Raw genomic sequence first — 18,136 nt, 5'->3', positions numbered from 1 at the left:
CCCGTCGGTGCAGTCGGGCCAGACCTCAGAACCATCTGTGGGTCTGCGAGTCCTTCTCTGGATGGGGCGACACACGCTTTACCCTCTAACCTGCCTGACCTTGGGAAACGAGCTGCTCGTCCCCCCCAGACGAGTGTCCATGTCGAGATGAACCACCATGGCCATAATCCCCCTCGGGGGCATTCTCAACCAAAAATCAGAGGGAGGGGGCTGGCCCCTTTAAACCCCCTTCTCCAGGGCTGGGGCACTGTTGGGGAAGCCCTCGTGTAGTCCCTGCTCTGGGTACCCAAAGGCCTTCAATCAAGCCCCGTTCACCAGCCCCGGGCAGGAAAAAGTACAGCCCATGACTTTCAAAAGCTGCCCGGTGACCTGGAGGGCGGGAGAAATTGCTCTGGAACTGGAGTCATTGGAAAGTGTCCCCCTACCTCCATCCCTCCCCCTCCACACACACACGCTGCCCCTACTGTGCTCTGTTAACATCTCCTGGAAGCCAGAGAAGGAGCCTCTTAAAGGAGCCAGCGTCATCGTTAGCTCGTTCTCAGGAATGGGAAAGTGGGAACTGCTCCATTCTGAGCCTGCCAGAGGAGGCCAATAATGCACCGAAGTGGCCACTTAGAATTCTCTTTCAGAGAGGCCTCCAGGCTGGATCATGGCTCGGGGGTCGGTAAGAAATAGTTCAGGATCTGGGACAGGAGGGAAGGAACTACGGTTAAAATTACCAGCCTGTTTTGGCTGAGTCTACTGTAGGCAGCTTAGCATCCCAAGATGCTACTTTTAATCTCTCTAACAACCCTAGAGACTATAAATTCCACGATCTTGGGGAAGCAGTAAGGAGAAACCACTGAGCCTGCACTGTTACATTCCAGCCTTTATTAGGGAAGTTGGGAGGAGAGGAAGGATTGTTTTATTTACAAGAAATAGAGGATTTATGGGAACTTTCTTTACGGGGGGGGGGGAAAAATGTCTCGCCCACAGTTAAATTCTTACAGGCGAGCAGAGAACTTGTCTGTTGAGCCAGGCCACGAGTCTCCGCAGGAGAGCAGACCTTGCCCGATGGGAGGGAGACTGAATCCCCCCTCACTCCACAGACTAAAGCTCTGGGTTTATCTACAGGCCCGGCCGGTAAACAGTCCGGTAAGAACTGTTTCAAAGCAGAAGTTCCCCTGCTCTGGCCAGAAAGTCCAGTGCCGTGACTGCGGCACTGTCCCTCTTCCAGTCTGATGTGCTGGGAGAAGCGCTTGCCCAGAGGTGGAGGAGAGGGCAGCAGCGTTAATGTTCAGCGTCACGGAGCCGGGATTCCAGAATGGAGCTGACGAGTTTTGAAAGAGGACAGAGATCATCCCTCCCTCCTCAGGGACTCGTTAGAACGGAAGAACACACCCGCCAGCTCGCTTCTCCCCCAGGCGCGGCAGATCCCAGACGCTTCATTAGAAGGCGTAAGTCACCCCTCCCCAGGAATGCACGCACCGAGGTCTGCAGGCTAGGACGGAGCGCCCCAGGACGGCCACACAACAGGCGCTTCAGGCCCCCCAGGGCATGTACTAAGTGCACAAGAGTTCAAACTGCGCCACTGCTGCCCCCGTAACGCGTGCCGGGAGGGGCGCGTTATCTCCACCGCGCTCACCCCCAGAGCTGCTGTGTGGGAGGGGACCTGGGCCGCCAGCACCCCAGCGTCCGTTGGCGCGGGGGCGACGACGGATCCTCTGAGGAGCGTTTTCAGAGCTGGTTCGCCGTTGTCTTGATGGACGTTTGGGAAGCCCCGGCCCAGGCGCCATCTACTCCATCTTGATGATCATTTTCTTGACCGCCCTCCGGGAGGTGCCACACTTGCTGTTGATCACGGCGTTGAAGTTGCAGCTCTTGCCGCACACTTTGGTGACGTACTCTGGAGGAGGGTGGGGAGGGCAGAGAAGTGGAGCAAACAACCAGAGTCGCTCTGGCTTTTTATGAATCCACTGAGATGAATCCCGCCGGATCCCAGCATGCAAAACCCCTAAGACCCTGCAGAATGTGGGACCCAGACAAGGGCACCAGGCTCTCATCCCAGAGGTGCTATTAACTTGCTCTGCGGCCTGGGGCATCACCCATCCAATCTGATCTTGCATTTAGCCCGTTGGTCTCTTCACCCTCTGTGTCTGAATTCTTTGCTGCCGAACGGGGTGGTAATCCCTACATCATAGGAACTGCACGAGGGCGGCGGATTAACTAGATCAGAAACACTAGTGAGTTGAAGGTGTGTAAAGCGCGGGGGGACGTGACTGGGGATCTGGGCTGCCTTGGCTTGTGGGTGCCCAATCTGAGACCCCTTGACAGGGTTTTCAGAAAGCACTTAGCACCAGCACTCTGAAAATCAGGACCCTTTAAGGTGCCTCGAGTGGACCCTTTCTGGAAACCTTGGCCTGCATCTACCGTTAGAATTGTTCCGGCGTCTCCGCCTGTCCAACCCAGGCGCACAGCTTGGGGTATTAAAGCTAACCCTCTCTTTCTGCAGCCTCACGTGCTTCTCACCACTAATGCTGGGTGGTTACGTTTTGTAATTCGCTGGGCCGGGCCCAATGACTCTTTTGGCAGTAACAATGCTGCTGTGTTTGGGGGTCCTGAACTATGGCAGAAGGGGGAGTTGTACCAGCACAGATGAGGGTACGGATAAAATATATTCCCAACTAGCAGATGGGATAGTTCGAGGGGCTGGGAACGGGCTCTGAGCTTTTCCTCTCTTAAGTCCCCAATTCAAATCAAGCCTAGCTCGCCAGGGACTGAAACTCATCATCTCCCTGGGGCGGTGCATGGCCAAGGTGAAAGGAGTGGGGCGGCTCGGTCCTCTTTGCAGTAGACAGCTAGTCCCGACCACCCCGGCACTAACTGGCCAGCTCTGGCAGTCTCAGCAGGGGAGCTGAGAACTGAACTGGGCATGCACACCGGAAAGGCTGCCCGAGGAAAACCCCAAGCAGGCCTCAGCCCCGTTGGCTTTGCTGTGGGACGGACGCTTGAAGTGCCCCTGCCGGTGCTATCCGCCGGCTCTGCGGATTCAGTCCCAGGCAGTCCGACTTCACACCAAACAGAACCCCTCCTGCTGGGCAAGGACAATGGAGGAGGTGAGCAGAAGGAACCTGTCGGCCAGGATCAAACAGCGTCATCCTGTCCCTTCTGCAGGGGATCGACACTATGTGCGCTCTCCACCCTCTGCGTCGGCGGGAGCCCCAGTCTCGCCCCATCTCCCTCCAGAGCCCCCTGCCCACCCCCCCTACCTTTGATAGCATTTACCACTGCGACCGGCAGGCGGATGGGTTTCTCCATGGTCGTGTTGTTGTGGGCGATGCGCTGGCCGGTGGCCGAAGACCTGGCGAGCGTCTCCCGGGAGAAGAAGTAATCCAGCAGGCGCCTGGTCATCAGCTTGGGCTTGTCGGTAGAAACCTGCGAGAGGTCGTCCAGCTGGTGGTGGGTGACGTAGACCCCCGAGTTGGGGATCAGCTCCAGCTTGGGTCTCCCATTCTCCTATGGCAAAGGGAGAGACACCCCTCATCATTCTGTTCTTTGTGGGTGCCCGGAGTCTGGGGAGACTCAGGCAGACCCCACCATGCAGGGTAAACAAGCGACAGACGCTGGGCTAACCCCAGCTGTCCTCTCTCAGGCCCAATCCCATTGATCTCAGTGGAGGGGATATCGGCCCTCATTTTACAGATGGGGAAACTGAGGCACTGAAAGGTTGAGTAACTTGCCTTGGGTCACACAGCATGTTACTGGCAGAGCTGGGAATATAACCCAAGAGTTAGGGGGGAGGGATAGCTCAGTGGTTTGAGCATTGGCCTGCTAAACCCAGGGTTGTGAGTTCAATCCCTGAGGGGGCCATTTAGGGATCTGGGGCAAAAATCTGGTCCTGTTGGACTAGATGACCTCCTGAGGTCCCTTCCAACCCTGATATTCTATGAATACTAGTCTTTGTATGAAAGTCCTGCTCCAACCACTAGACTACACTCCATGCTACAGTCAGGATTAGAACCCAGGATTCTTGCCTCCCTGCTCTAGTCACTCGACTGCACTCCTGCCTTTAAACTGGAATTTAAGCCTTTAAAATAGGGCAGGAAGGTGTTTATCCTAGAGCAGGGGCCACACTCAGAGCTCCAAGCTGAGTCCTGCCGATCACCCCAGATACTATAGGGCAAACCTGCACCCCATTGCTCTCGGGAGAGCTGCCAGAGCTTGGCTAACACCCCCGGAGCCAGCAATAGGAGTCTCCTCTCTCATTCAGCCAGGAGAGGCTTAATGCTCCATTTCTGCAGTCCTCAGGCACCGTTTAAGGCTGGAGCAGCTGCCTGTTTGGGCTCGGTTCTCCTGCCCAGCGCGGCGGGGGGCAAGCGTGGGCCCAGGGAATCACAGAAGTCTGAGCTTGGCATGCGCTGGCTGATCGGTAAAAGGAAGAACCAAGGTGCATCTGTTGCCGATTTAGGAAGACCCCGTCGCAGCCATTTCCCCAATCCGTTCAGAGTCTGCCTGGGTCCCCTTTAAGAGAGCTGGAAGTGGTATGGGTGGGGCAGGATATGGAGCCTTTGATCCAAACAAAGAGGGAGGGGATCTCAGAACAGGGCCCGGTCAGCTTCCCTAGGGAAGCTAGGAAGTAGCTGTGGTCCCTCCAAGTTCAGCCTCTGCCCGGACAAGTGTGGGACCGAGGTGTCCACCTGTCCTGCTGGAAGGGTAGGGATGGTCCTGGCTCCAAGGAGAAAAGATAATGCCCAACACTCCCTCTCCCCCCAAGGTGTGTGCCCTCCCGGGGTCCCATTAGGCAGCATCCCCAGGCATTCAATGAGCAATGGCCCACGTAGGAGCCGATCGTGGATCACCCACCTCCACGGGCGACGCCCACACCGGGGTGCCATCGGGCAGCGTATCTTGTATGTTCTCCTCCCATAAGCAGGTGGCATCGCTGAGCGTGACGGGGCTCCCCGAGCCGTCCTCTGTGCTCATCCAGGGTGGGAAGCCGCTCGGGACCCCAGCTCGCATCCTCCAGACTGGGGGGCTTTTGGGGACCTCAGCTGGGGTGCACCTCTGCTCCCCCACAATGGGAGAGGTGAATGGCTGGAGGCCATTGGCCTGCAATAGGAGCGAATGCGTGGGGATGCCACGGACAGAGATGTGTGGTGGAAAAACTGAGTGATAAATTAGCTACCCCTTCCTGCCTCCGCCCCTCCCTGCTTCCCAGGAGGGGATAGGGCCTCCATAAGCTCTGGCCCAACCTGCTTTCAGTTCTCAGCTCCTCAATACCAGAAGGAAACTGGAGGGTGTTCAGAGAAGAGCTGGAGGAACTGAGCTAAATCGGTGAGGCTTGGCTAAACAGGAGAACGTGATCAGAGGCTATGGAGGGAGGAAACACCAAGGGGGTGCCCAGGAGACTCGGCTTGCCCCTGCAATGATACAACGGGGTTTAACTGTGATATTGGGGGGGGGGGTGAAGAATGACAGCAGAGGGTGTGGGATCCTCTCCCCAGGAGCAAAATCCCTCCATTGTCTGGAATAGTTAAAATTACACTGGGGCAACTCTTAGAAAATGTTCTCCAGGGCTGCGGGGCTGGGCAGATGGGCTCGAAGGGGGTTTCATCATCTCCAGCCTCCGATTCGTACACACCCAGGGAAGCCTTTCGCCTCCACGGTGCTGGTAGCTACCGCTCGGACAAGGTGAGACACTGGGGCACCCACCTGCAATGCTGCGTTGCTCTCCAGCAGCCCCACCAGGCCTTTCAGGAATTGGATGTTGCTCTCGTTGATGTCTGGGGAGAGACGCGTGCACAGAGACAGAGCTGAGCATCGCAGAGGAATTCCATCCCTAACCAGGCCTCAGGCTGAGCTGGGTCACACGAGAGTCCCAGACACGCACAAAGAAGAGGGGTCCTTCCCTATCCACCCTGCTGCTCACCTGGTGCCCACTTCTTGCCCAGAGCCCCTACAGGTGTCTGTCTCTTTGATCCCAGCCCAGGAGCCTCTCTACAGAGCTGGCACCCGTGCAGCTGCCCAGATGGTGGGCCATGCTCTTCTCTCTAGGCAGCACCGCTAGCGTTGCAGCCACCACACTCGAGCTGGAGGTGGGACCCCACTGAACGCCCAGCCAGGCGCAGGGGGAGGCCAGAGCTCACACATGGGTACCCCCAGCTCTAACCTAGGGACATGGGGTTTGCCCGGCCGGATCACAGCATTGGTCCATCAGGCTAAGCTACTGCCTCCAGGCCTGACACCTCAGGATAAGGTGCCGCCCCCACCACACACGCTCTGGCCAGCTGGGCACCGTTTTAAGTGGGGAATGCAGAGACCAGCTGGGGCCTTGGAGCCCGAGAGCGGGTTAACGCCATCGGAGCTGGCCTAGCTGCAAACTGCCTCCACGATGCTAAGGCAGGAAAGGAAGGAGGATTGGGTTACCAACACCGCCGGTTCCGGACCCCAGCACCGTCCTGCCTGCCGCTGCCCCTGCCCCGTTCCTGCTGGAGAGGATGTCGTTCTGCTCCTCTAGGTTCCGGAGCTGGCTCTTCAACTGTTGATTCTCCAGCTCCAGCTCCTTGATCCTCCTCTCCTGCCACATGGCGGCCTCTTCGCGAGAGGCGAGGAGATTCCGCAGCTCGGACATCTGCAGCTCCAGCTCCTTGACCAGCTCAGCGTAGAGACCCGTCACCTTGCTCGCTCGGCTGCTAATGCTGCTGCCTCCCGAGGGAGCTCGGCTGCTCCATGGGCAGCTGTCCTCGAGTCCGTAATTCAGGGATGGAGACTCCAGCTGCTCTGTGCTGGGCCTGTAGAGCACCGAGGCCCCAGAATGAGCGGCTCTGGGATTGTCCAAAGTCCTGGTGTGTGGCAGCCCGTCCTGGGGACGTCTGCTGTGGAGATCCAGGCTATTGCTCTGAAGGACGTGTCCGAAGGGGGACGGGCCCTGGGGCTGTGGCCCGCTCAGCGCACGAGGGAAGTGAGAGACAAGGCTGGGACTGGCCTGGGGTCCGTTGGAGAGCCTGGGTCTTTTCCGGTTCTTGATCTCCTCTTCCACGCACAGCAGAGAGTGGCTGGACCTCCCAAGACTGCTCAGGGCTCCATGGGGTTGGGCGCTGGAAAAGCCAAGAAGAAGCGAGTATAATTAAATCACATCTTTCCAGCCCTTACTGTCTCCAAATACTGTACAAACTGTGTGCATGCACATGTGCGCACGCAGCGATCACATCACCCACCAGTGAAATGCAGCCACCTCTGGGGTGGTATGTGGCAGCTGTTTAACACAGCAATTTATGGGAGGAAGTGAAGGAGAATGTTATATCCACTTGAAACTCCAGAGGGAATTTCTGGAGGTAGATTGGAACCGCTGGAACTCCACCACTGGGCAGGCTACTGGGGCTAAGTCTTGTGAAAAGTTCCAGAGGATCTTTAACGGTCACAAGCCTTCAGGATTGTGGCTTTCGGTGTAATTCAAGAGACAGTACATTCAAAGCCCCTCTGACTTCAGTGAGCATTGCAGGGGCCTCGCACTTCTGCGAATCCAACCTAAATTGCTGCTAAACACCTCCTGGCATGCTGCCGAATCACCAGCACTGGGGTGGTCTGGGGAAGTCTCCTGGACAAAGACTAGGCTCTGCTTAGCTTGTGAGATCAGACAGGTCCTAGTGACAAAGAGCTCTTCCATTCTCCCCCCCGCTAACGCTATCGTATTCACTCGATCTAGGGACTTAGATGGCCCTCCTCACTGCAGCATCAGAGCCCCTCACCCTTATTAATGGACTCAGATTCCCAGGCCAGGAAGGATCATTGTGATCATCTAGTCTGACCTCCTGTACACCTCAGGCCAGAGAACTCCCCCAAACAATTCCCAGGGCAGATGGTCTAGAACAACGCATCCAATCTTGTTTTAAAATTGCCGGTAATGGAAACTCCACCATGACCGTTGGTCAATTATTCTAATGGGTAATGATCCTCACTATTAAACATTTACATCTTATTTCCAGTCTGAATGGATCTAGCTTCATGGGAGCGTGTTAGACCTCCCTCTTCTAGATTGAAAAGCCCATTATTAAATATTTGTTCACCATGTAGGTACTTACAGATCAAGTCACCCCTCAACCTTCTCTTTGTTCAACTCAACAGATTGAGCTCTTTGAATCTATCACTACAAGGCGTTTTCTAATCCTTTCCTCATTCTTGTGGCTCCTCTCCAATTCACCTTCAAAGCACACCTGGGGTTTTTAAGGTCAGGCTTGACAAAGTCCTGGCTGGGATGATTTAGTTGGGGATTGGTCCTGCTTTGAGCAGGGGGTTGGACTAGATGACCTCCTGAGGTCCCTTCCAGCCCTGAGAGTCTATGATTCTATGATATGGGGAAACTATTCTCCCCACTTTACAGACGGGGAATTAAGGCACGGGATAGAATAAGCAGCCTAAAGAGTCCGCAGCAGAGATGGGTGTAAAACCCAAGGCCAGCGCCCTCTCTGCTACGCTCACACGAGGTTCTGAATTGTAGCTGCTGCTTCTGGGGCTGTGCAGAGTCATTCCCTAGGAATTGGGACCAGAGGGCTAAGGGGAATGGGAGCTGGTGCCTTTTCCCTGTCAGGGACAGTTCAAATCCAGGCCAGTGTCTGCCAGCTGTTCCCCTCAGGTGACTGTTCGAAATAAGTTTCAGGGTCACAATCCAGTTCCTGCGGGGCAGGTGTCCCATAACAACAGCAACCATTAAAGCTGGCGGGGAAGTAGCTTGCCCAAGGTCACCCATCAGACCAGTAGCCAAGCCAGGAATCAAACCCAGGTCTGCTGAATCCCAGTCCAGTACTCTAGCCTCGAAGCCACACTGCCTTCTGCAAAAAGTCACCTCAGGCCCCCACTACTGTGCCTTCTCACCAGTTCTCAGTGGGTCCAGCTGGGTGAATCTGTTGTGGCATGTCCCCCCTCATACCTGGTACATTCTGGGGGGGCGTGTCCTCGGGACTCCTGGAGCTCCAGCTCCTGGGGCTGTTGGAAGTCAGGGCTGCAGAGAACAGCACCTTCCAGTCCAGGCTCAGGCAGTTTGTACAGTGGGTGATCGTCTGGCTGCTCGCCATCTCCCATCCCTTGGTCCATGGCCTGGAGGTGGCTCTGCAGAGCCTGCAGGTCAGTGACACCACCAGACATTGCCTCTCATAGTCACACCTTCCAGCCCCAATGAAACATAGTGGAGGAGAGGGAGGAAAACTCAACCTGCTGAAGAGAGAAGGGAGAAAGAGATGGGAAGAGACACCAGCAGGAAAAAAGAAATGGAAAAGGATTGTATACAAATACCAGTTTTGATCTGACACTGTCCTAACACCCTCACTGTTGATCCAGCCCCCAACTTCTACCCCTCAGCACCCACACACACATTCTCTTGGTTTAGGATTTGTTTAGCTTTCCAGCCTTCTCTCTGATTAGCCCCATCACCCTCTCCTCTGACCTGGTTCCCCCATCTCCCTCCCCTCTCTCTGATGCACACGTCCCCCTCCTTGTCCCACATCTGATTCCCCAGCCCCCCCTCTAAAAACAGCCCTTTGCCTATTTTGACACCTGCTTCTCCCTCATCCTGGCCCTGCACTGCTCTCTGTTCTCTTCTCCTCCTCCATTACTACCCCTGCCTTGATCACCCACTTTGCCCTCTGTCTGGCCTCCTCCCTTTCTTGAAACCTCACAGAATCATAGCACTGGAAGGGACCTTGAGAGGTCATCTAGTCCAGTCCCCTGCACTCTAGGCAGGACTAAGTATTAGCTAGACCATCCCTGACAGGTGTTTGTCCAACCTGCTCTTAAAAATCCCCAATGATGGAGATTCCAAAACCTCCCCAGGCAATTTATTCCAGTGCTTAACCACCCTGACAGGAAGTTTTTCCTAATGTCCAACCTAAACCTCCCTTGCTGCAATTTAAGCCCATTGCTTCTTGTCCTGTCCTCAGAGATTAAGAAGAACAATTCTTCTCCTTCCTCCTTGTAACAACCCTTCATGTACTTGAACCTGTCTATTCCTGTCTCTTTTCAGCTCTTTTCTCCTCTTCCTTTCCTTGTCCTCTGTCTGATTTCCCCCCACTCATGACATCTGTCTGATCCCCACCCTCTTCTCCTTGCCCTGACTAAACCCACTTGTCTTCTATCTGGAGCCTTGTCTGCCCCCTCTTCCTCCTCCTCTCTGTTTTCCCCACATGTCCCCTGTTTGCCCCTTCCCTCTGTCTATTCCCCCCACATGTCCCCTGTCTGCCCCCTTCCCTCCTTGCTCCTGTCTGTTCCCCCCACGTCCCCTTCCCTGTTTCCTCCATATGCCCCCCTGTATGGACCCTCCCTTTCGTCCCCCACCTCCTGTTATCCACCCCCATCCTTCCCTCCCCCCCGGGACACTGTACCTTTAACATCCCCTCCATGTGCCTGTTTACAGCCCTGACACCATTTCCTGGTCCCCGAGTCCCGCCCCCGCCGCTTCCCCACTGGCTGAGGTCTGGCCCTGTCTCCCGCCTGATTGGAGGCCAGGGATCGGCTCCCTATTGGCTGCTGGGACAGGGGCGTGAGCTGAAATCGCCCCGCCCCGGCGTGCGGGACGTCCGGCGTCCTGCCCTCTTAAAGGGGCGGGGCCTTTGCGCGCGCGCGCGGCGGGGGCGGGGCTATGATGCGTTACGCGGCGCGGAGGGGGCTGCGCGTTTGGGCCTGGCTCGGCTCCCGTCCGCCTGGGCAGGTGCTGGCGCCGGCTGCAGCCATGGACCTGGGGCCCCTGAGGAAAAGCTACCGGGGGGACAAGGAGGTGAGAGGGGTCCGGGGGGGAGGGGCACGTGGGGAGGGGTCCGGGGGCCTCCCGGGGGGGGGGCTACAGGAGGGATGCAGGTGGGGGGGGGACTACAGTGGAATCGGGGGGAGGGGTCTGGGGAGGGGCTACGGGGGGGTCTAGGTGGGGGGGCTCCAGGGGGAGTTGCGGGGGAGGGGTCCAGGTGAGGGAGGCTACAGGGGTGGTCTGGGGAGGGGCTATGGGGGGGGTCTGGGGGGAGGGGTCCGGGGGGGGGGCTGCAGGAGGGTCCTGGTGGGGGGGTTACAGGGGGGTCCAGGTGGGGGGGCTTGGTGGTGGAGGGACACGTGGGTGCTACAGGAGGAGGGGACTTGAGAAGGGGGGAGTCCCGGTGGGGGAGGGGCAGGTGGGAGGGTTCTAGGGGGGGCTCAAAGAGGGAGGTGAAGGGGGCGAGGAGGAGGAAGGAGAGGGATCAGAAATCTGCTCTTCCTCCCCCCACAGGTGGGGTGCACAATCACCCCTCCCCCACAGGTGCCCGGCTGGCAGGTGAGCTGGTCTTTACCCTGCTGCCCCTTGAGGCATGGTGCTCCCTCCCCTAGAGGCTCCCCCAGATCCTGCCCTGCTCTTATCCAAAGGCTGGGTGGGGGGTCATGGTGGGGATCACAGAAAAGCCCTGTGAGGGCCCTGTTCATCTCTAGGGGCCAGGGTGGGTTCCTTGCTCACAGCCACCCTGTGGCACTCGTCCATCAGGAGACAGCGCAGAGACCAGCAGTACTGCGGGGCTCAAAGAATGAGATGAGTTCCTGGAGCACAAGTCCATCAATGGTTATTAGCCAAGATGGTTAGGGACACAGCCTCATGCTCTGATTGTCCCTAACCTCTGTTTGCCAGAAGCTGGGATTGGACGACAGGGGATGGATCACTTGATGATTCCCTGTTCTGTTCATTTCCCCTGGGGCACCTGGCATTGGCCACTGGCGGAAGACAGGATACTGGGCTAGATGGACCGTTGATATGATCCAGTATGGCCATTCTTATGTTACCCACAGGGCTGTGCCTGGCTTTAATACCCCGCCCTTCTGTCTAAGGACTTGGCTACACGAGAGAGTTATAGTGGTATAAGCTAAGGCGTGAATTTAGATTGTGGCTGTTCTAGTATAACCGCGATGTGGACACTCTTATTCGGGTTGAGAGGGCCTTTTGACAAGTTAGCGTATGTCAGTTGGGAAGGGTTGAAGTTAAACCAAAAAATCCCCCCATTTATTCCAGAATAAATGTGTCCACGTGCGGGGCCATACCAGTATAATTAGTTTAACCGGTAAAACTTTCCCATAACCACCTGTGAGGGACCTAAATACTAATCTTAATTTACAGGGGAAACTGAGGCACAGAGAGGCGAGAGGGTAAGGTCCTGCAGAGCTGGGACTAAAATCCAGGTCTCCTGACTCTCAGGTCCATGATTTAAGCTTCGAGACCAGCCTTTCCATTACTCAGCATGGGACAAGACAGCAGCTTCAGAGCTCAGCTGACCTAAAAAAATCAACAAGCAGTGAATGAAATAAAAAAACAGAGTGTTCTCCAGTGGCTAGAACAGGGAGATGGGCAGGACAGCGTCAGGACGTTAGGTTCTGTTTTGACTCTGTCACTGGCTCATTGTGTGACTTTAAGCAATGTGCCTCCTTTCAAATGTGGATAATCAGAGACCGTTCAGTGGGCCGGGAGTTGTGATGCTAAACTCCTGTGGGCTGGTTCCTGCAGCTACAGGGTTAGCAGGATTTGAGATGATGTGTGGGGAAGCGAAGGATCCTGACGGTTGATGCGTGGGGGTGTAACACTCCAATTCTTCTGCTCCTCTCCCCGTTTCTGTCCTGTGCAGGCATTTGAGGAGAAACATCTCGCCTCCTTTGACCCGATTAAGCAGTTTGCCGTGTGGTTTGAAGAGGCCATGCAGTGCCCGTCAATCGGCGAAGCCAATGCTATGTGCCTGGCCACTTGTACCAGGTGGGCATCGCAAGGGAGTCGCTGGCCCAGAATCTCTCCTATCTGCGTCTTTGGGTGGCTTCCTTTGCTGCTTTCCTGCAGGGAGGTGCCTTGCCAGTATCCTGGGCTGGGTAACCTGGCAAGTAGGGGAGCAGACAGCTTCCGGCATGTTTGTATGGCTAGTAAGGAGTGGATCCAGAGGCACAGTTATGTGTTGGAACAGGACTGGGGATTTGCCCTATTACACCAGACAGGGGACCCAGCCAGCCCATTATGCTGGCGCCAGCGGGGTCCAGTCTCAAATGCTTTAGAGGAAGGCACAAAAGTCTGTAATGTGCAGCCTCCTATAATGAGGTACAGAGTGAGAGAGGGTGGTGAATCGTCCTTCCTGATCTCAGCAATGCTCAATTCATGACCAGAAAGAAGAGGGTAGATTCCCTTCACCTTTGCCTGGGCAGGAGGGCAGTCTCTGGAATGTATTTCTGTATGTGCTTGCCCTTCTGTGTTGACTGGTGCATTTGTTCCCTGGCTCAGGGATGGGAGGCCCTCTGCCCGCATGGTGCTCCTGAAGGGGTTTAGCCAGAATGGCTTTCGATTCTTCACTAACCACGAGAGCCGGAAAGGAAAAGAGCTGGTGAGAGCTGCCTCATGGGTTACAGACCATGTTCATGGATTTGTGTGGGGCATGTCACTGAGGGCTGGGTTTGGTCACCTCTGATGGGGGTCGGTGGGGCGCCAGGAGGGAGGATCTTGGGGGACATAAGATGTTGACCAGCAAGCTGGTAAACTACCCACTGGCCTGTATTTTCCATGTCTGTACGGGCACCCGAACTTTGCTCAGATGAGGGGCAGGACGCCGACTTGCTAGGTGCTCAAGGTCTGCACCAGGCTTACATCAAATCAAGTGGACAGCAGCTGCCACTCTCCTTCGGTATAGAAGAGCAGCCCACAGATACACCTCAGGGACCAAAGTGCCTTGGGCTATGTTGATCCCAGGTGTGGGGATCAGAGAGTGGGAGGGAGATATCTCCTTGGGCCCCCCTCCACTCCCCATCCTGATTTGATCAAGGTGATGCATGGCATGTTGGCACCTCCCCATGGGCTTAGTCTGTCGTGTGCTCTTAAATTCCTCCCAAGTCCCAAACACTTGAGCAGAGTCTGAGCTAGGAGAGGTGGGTAATTTCTCTAGCTTTTAAGACGTGACACGTTACCCAATTGATGAAAGTCCTTTGTTTTGTGGTTTTTATTCCCCTCCCCGCTCTGCAGGACTCCAATCCTTTTGCCTCAATCGTCTTTTACTGGGAGCCCCTTAATCGTCAGGTGAGTTGTGCCTTCTGATCCCGATCAAGGGGAGGAAGCGGCAATGGGGGTTGGCTCAGCACCCTGCATGCAGTATCACAGTTACTGGTGAGGCCTGTTTGGGCGAAGTGCTAGAGGAGATGGCAGATGCAGTCTGCGTCAGAGCCACACTGGTCTCTCTCGCTCTCAAAGCGCAGACGGCAGCACTGAGCAGAGACCCTCTGTTTGCTCATCTTGGGCTGGGGAGGCTTCTTAAAAGCTCAAAAACCGCTTCACACCAGATGGGACGGGTGACTGGAATCTGTAACTTACTCAGCTCCTTGGGGGCTGCGACTTTGACAGCTTGAGGTATTCTCACCGTGCTGGACTAGCTGCTAGGTTATGAACTGCACTTACAGAGAATGCTCACACACCACTGAATGCAGCTGCCTCTGGGATGGAAGTTTAACAACCCTCAGCCGCACTGCACAATAGTTCTTAGAAGGGGAATTGAAGAATAACGCCAAGAAGTGAGTCTATTGACTTGAAACTGCAGGGTGATTTAGGTCAGCAAAATATAATTACCGGAGTCGGAGACTGTTTCTCAGCTACGTACCAGAGAAAAAAGGGAGGGAGCGGCAGGTTTCTTATGGGGGAAGGAAATCTGGATATGTAATAATGGACAGTGGGCAGAGGCACTGAAACCAACTGAGTTCTAAATGGATCTCAGGTGGGTTCTCTAGACCTTCTTCCCAATTGACTCTGCCTGAGGTGAGGGCTGGTGAGTTGGCTGCCTTTCGGGGAGCTAGTTCTGGAGGGGAGTTAGAGCTCTTTCTACCCTGCAGGATGTGGTGGTGATTCAAACCGCCTCATCCCCATCTCACACCAGGGTTGGTGATCACCTGGTATAACAGCAGGGGATGGAGTCAGCACTTGACATTTGGCAAATCCGCAGAGGGAGGATAGCCTGATGCCCCACCCTGGATCCTAATTTGTTGGCAAAATTAACTTGGTCTCCTTCTGGCCCCTGGCGGGAGTGTGCCCACCTTCCTGGGGCCAGGTCCCATCTCGCTGTGGCTGTTGCAGGTGCGTCTCGAGGGTTCTGTGGAGAGACTCCCGGAGGAGGAATCGGAGCACTACTTCCACTCCCGGCCCCGAAGCAGCCAGATCGGGGCGGTTGTGAGTCGCCAGAGCACCGTGATTCCCGACAGGGAGGTGAGGCGCAGTGGGACTCGAGGGTGGGGTGGATTGTGCTGGATTCCGGCCCCTTGGGTGTCTCAGAGCTTGTTCCCTCGCTGTGTGTCCCAGTGCATCTTCTCTCCTACCGGGGGCAGTGAGGGCCCCAGGCCATGCGTTTTGCACACGTGCTCCACGGCAGGAAGCCCCAGGCCTTCAGACTGTCTCCCTTTCCCTTGCAGTATTTAAGGAAGAAGAACACAGAGCTGGAAGAGCTGTACCGGGAGGGAACCGTGCCAAAGCCTGCGTACTGGTGAGTGGTGCTTAGTGGGGAAAATCTGCTTTTGTGTAAGTTAGGCCTGGTCTTCCACTCTCTCCCTTGGTGTCCCTTCCCATTCCTCCGCTACACCTCCGAGTGCCTCAGCTGTGGCTATTAGAAACTGGGGAGATGTTGGTCTTAAAACGGCCAGAAGATCTCGGTAGAGATGGACAGACAGCACTTAGGTTTAATCTTTCCAAGGGGTGGTACCTCTCCGTAGTGCTGCTGCTTCCCCCTCCGCCAAGTGCCACCCTGCAGCATCAATGTTAGATTTAGATTGAAGGCCAGGGGCAGGGCTTGAACCTAAAACTTTCATGCAGCTAAGTACCGGCTCCTGACAAAGCCTGGATTTACTTAAAGGACGCTTCGGGAATCAGTTAAGGTTGAGCTTGGCCTGCTTCTGAGCTGTTCCCTGCAAGAAGATGCAGAGCCCATCCCAGAGCAGCGAGCATCATTGGGCTTGACGTGGTTGTGTGCGGACGCCTCACGTCCTTGTTAGGTGCCCACAGGCCGTCGTGATATGTGCTGCATAAAAGCTTAGCTCCATCCGCTTCGTCGTAGGGATCTTCCTGGTCCTCCTTGGCTTTGGATGAAGGCTGCTGCTGTGCATGGGCGCCTCTAACAGCATCTGTTTTTCCCTCAGGGGGGGATACGTCCTGAAACCAGACGTTGTGGAGTTCTGGCAGGGCCAAACCAACCGCTTACATGACCGCATCGTCTTCCGGCGCCTCCGGGACGCCACTGCCCCCACGGGACTCATGACACGCAAGGGAGAGGGGAACTGGGTGTATGAGAGGCTTGCCCCTTGAAGGCCAAGAGTGAGATCATTTCACACAGGGACCTGGGATATTTTCAATACCCTTCTGCCACCCCCACTCCCCCACCCCGCCCCTTACCCAGGAGCTGCGGAGGATGGGGTACGGCCCCCTTGCTCCTGAACTTCACAGGGCAACTGTCTTAACTTTTACAAAACCAGGCAATATTTGGGGGTGCTCAGAGGTGCCAGATTGGCAGCCCTGGAGACTGAAGCCCTCCATCTATCCCAGTGGGAGCTTCCCCTGCCAAGGCGTGTCTGCCCTGACGTAAAGGGGCAACTCTAGGCCTGGGGTCAGTTCAGTCTCCATAGCTCATCTGATCCTGGGCACCTCTGCTGAGGCTGCCGATGAAGCATGCCTCTATGGGGGCAGTTAGTGCCAACTGTGTCATTTGGATGCTGCTTCACAGGGAATTAAGCTGAGACCCGCCAAACTCATTTCACAGAGAGGCCATTGGCTAGTGAGTCTCTCAGACCTCTTGTTGGTTATCTGGACCACCTACCAAGGGGGTGGCTGAGACAAAACCGCAGGCAGGCTGGCTCTCCTGGACAGCCTCCCTGTAAGTGCCTCCTGCCTGAGGGCCCCCCTGTTTTAACCTGCCAGTCCTCAAGCGCCAACGTGACATGGGGAGCAGACGTGTTGTGTGCGTGTTAGCTGTAATTGGGTGTTTAATTTTGTCCAGTGCTGCTTTGAGTGCAATAATGTAACCGATTCTGGATGCAGGCAGAGCAATCATGTTGTTGGTAATGTCTGTGGCTGTGATATCTGTATAATCTCTCTGTATAAGGATGTTCTCCTGCCAGACTCCAGCCTGGGGGCTGTGCCTCCAAGCTTAGAGCTGTTTTTATCAGTGCTGGTGTGTAAAGTCTCCCTGAATGTATAAACTCACAAATAAAGTCCAAGCTGCCGAGTGGAGCTGGAAGGGGATTTGGTTTACTATTAACTTGTGTGTTGCAGTTTTTAAAGGGGAAAAAACATGCCTACGTGGGGGCAGGCCGGGTTTGTATTCTTCTGTTCCTCCAGCAGGAGGAGCTGCGTTTGTTTTTCAATCTCTCCCCCTGGCAAGCAAGCGGTGCCAGGGGCCTTAACCCCCAGCAGGGGGAGCTGGTCTCCCGGCCGCGGAGCAGAAATTTGTCCGGAATGTGTGTTTTCCCTGCGTTTGCTCTCGCTTTCTTGGGTTGCGTCCCAGTGAAACTGCAGCCTGATAACCTCTGCCCTCTCCCGGCTCCTTGCGCGAGTTTGCACCCTTAGTCATTTGCTTCCTCCCCAGCCAATCGGGGTCAGGATCTGTTGGCTGTTTCACGTGTGGTGGCAGGATTCCCATGCAGCAGGGGGAGTGACCAACCGCAGGCCCTAAGCACTTTCTTTGCTCTTAGCCCAGGGCTCTCCCTTAGCCCCAAGCCTGCGTGTCCTCCTCCCTCCTTTGCCACCTCATCGCTGCATAAGAGCAAAATCAAAATCCAGGGCCTGCAGTGGGGAAGCGCCCTCCTGTCTCCCAGTCCTGCTTTTATCCACTAGAAACACTTGTGACCAATGAGCCTCTCTCCCTGTGGGGCTTGTTTTAGGAAGGATCCGTTCCTTTGCCACGCGGGAGACAATGAGCTGCAAGCGAAGTACAGAACTTCCATTCCCCTGCGCGGGGGCTTTCGTAATTGGCCGTGTCTGGGTTTCTTGCCTGGCTGCGGGCGGAAGCAGGTCTGCTCTTCTATAGCAATTGCCCCCTTGTGCTGGGAGCAGTGAGGGGTAAGCGGCAGCCTCCTGTAGCCCTTTCTCCTGGCCTATGGAAGGGAGGGATGGTGGGCGGGAGAGGGGAGAAACAGGTGCATCAGCCGTCCTGCCGTGAGT

At 55.8% G+C, this 18,136-nt stretch overlaps 2 protein-coding genes across 9 annotated transcripts; one reads left to right on the top strand and one right to left on the bottom strand.

Annotated features, from left to right (window-relative positions):
* Positions 1 to 850: 850 nt before the first annotated feature.
* LOC128828974 (uncharacterized) lies at positions 851 to 10,416 on the bottom strand. 8 transcript variants are annotated; one of them, XM_054014031.1, is made up of 7 exons: positions 10,353 to 10,416; positions 8,906 to 9,189; positions 6,406 to 7,076; positions 5,692 to 5,762; positions 4,843 to 5,088; positions 3,249 to 3,495; positions 851 to 1,885 (listed from the first exon to the last, which is right to left on the bottom strand). In XM_054014031.1, exons 2-7 carry the CDS (start codon positions 9,118 to 9,120, stop codon positions 1,776 to 1,778), a joined length of 1,560 nt encoding a protein of 519 aa, XP_053870006.1. In that variant the 5' UTR covers positions 9,121 to 9,189; positions 10,353 to 10,416; the 3' UTR covers positions 851 to 1,775. The 8 variants fall into 8 exon arrangements, 7 of the variants coding, with proteins under 7 accessions (XP_053870006.1, XP_053870007.1, XP_053870009.1 ...); XM_054014032.1 differs by having other exon boundaries at positions 8,906 to 9,186; positions 10,353 to 10,371; XR_008443266.1 differs by lacking the exon at positions 10,353 to 10,416 and adding an exon at positions 2,061 to 2,205 and having other exon boundaries at positions 1,812 to 1,885; positions 3,265 to 3,495; positions 8,906 to 9,365.
* Positions 10,417 to 10,590: 174 nt separating this feature from the next.
* Positions 10,591 to 17,234, top strand: PNPO (pyridoxamine 5'-phosphate oxidase). Its single transcript, XM_054014537.1, has 7 exons — positions 10,591 to 10,744; positions 12,600 to 12,724; positions 13,238 to 13,337; positions 13,970 to 14,023; positions 15,068 to 15,196; positions 15,400 to 15,470; positions 16,120 to 17,234. Exons 1-7 carry the CDS (start codon positions 10,610 to 10,612, stop codon positions 16,283 to 16,285), a joined length of 780 nt encoding a protein of 259 aa, XP_053870512.1. The 5' UTR covers positions 10,591 to 10,609; the 3' UTR covers positions 16,286 to 17,234.
* Positions 17,235 to 18,136: the final 902 nt, after the last annotated feature.

The sequence above is a fragment of the Malaclemys terrapin genome, chromosome 25, assembly GCF_027887155.1.
Source record: "Malaclemys terrapin pileata isolate rMalTer1 chromosome 25, rMalTer1.hap1, whole genome shotgun sequence".
Taxonomy (NCBI): Eukaryota; Metazoa; Chordata; order Testudines; family Emydidae; genus Malaclemys; species Malaclemys terrapin.
The sequence above is the reverse complement of the archived record's forward strand: the minus strand, read 5'-3'. Positions and strand labels throughout refer to the sequence as shown.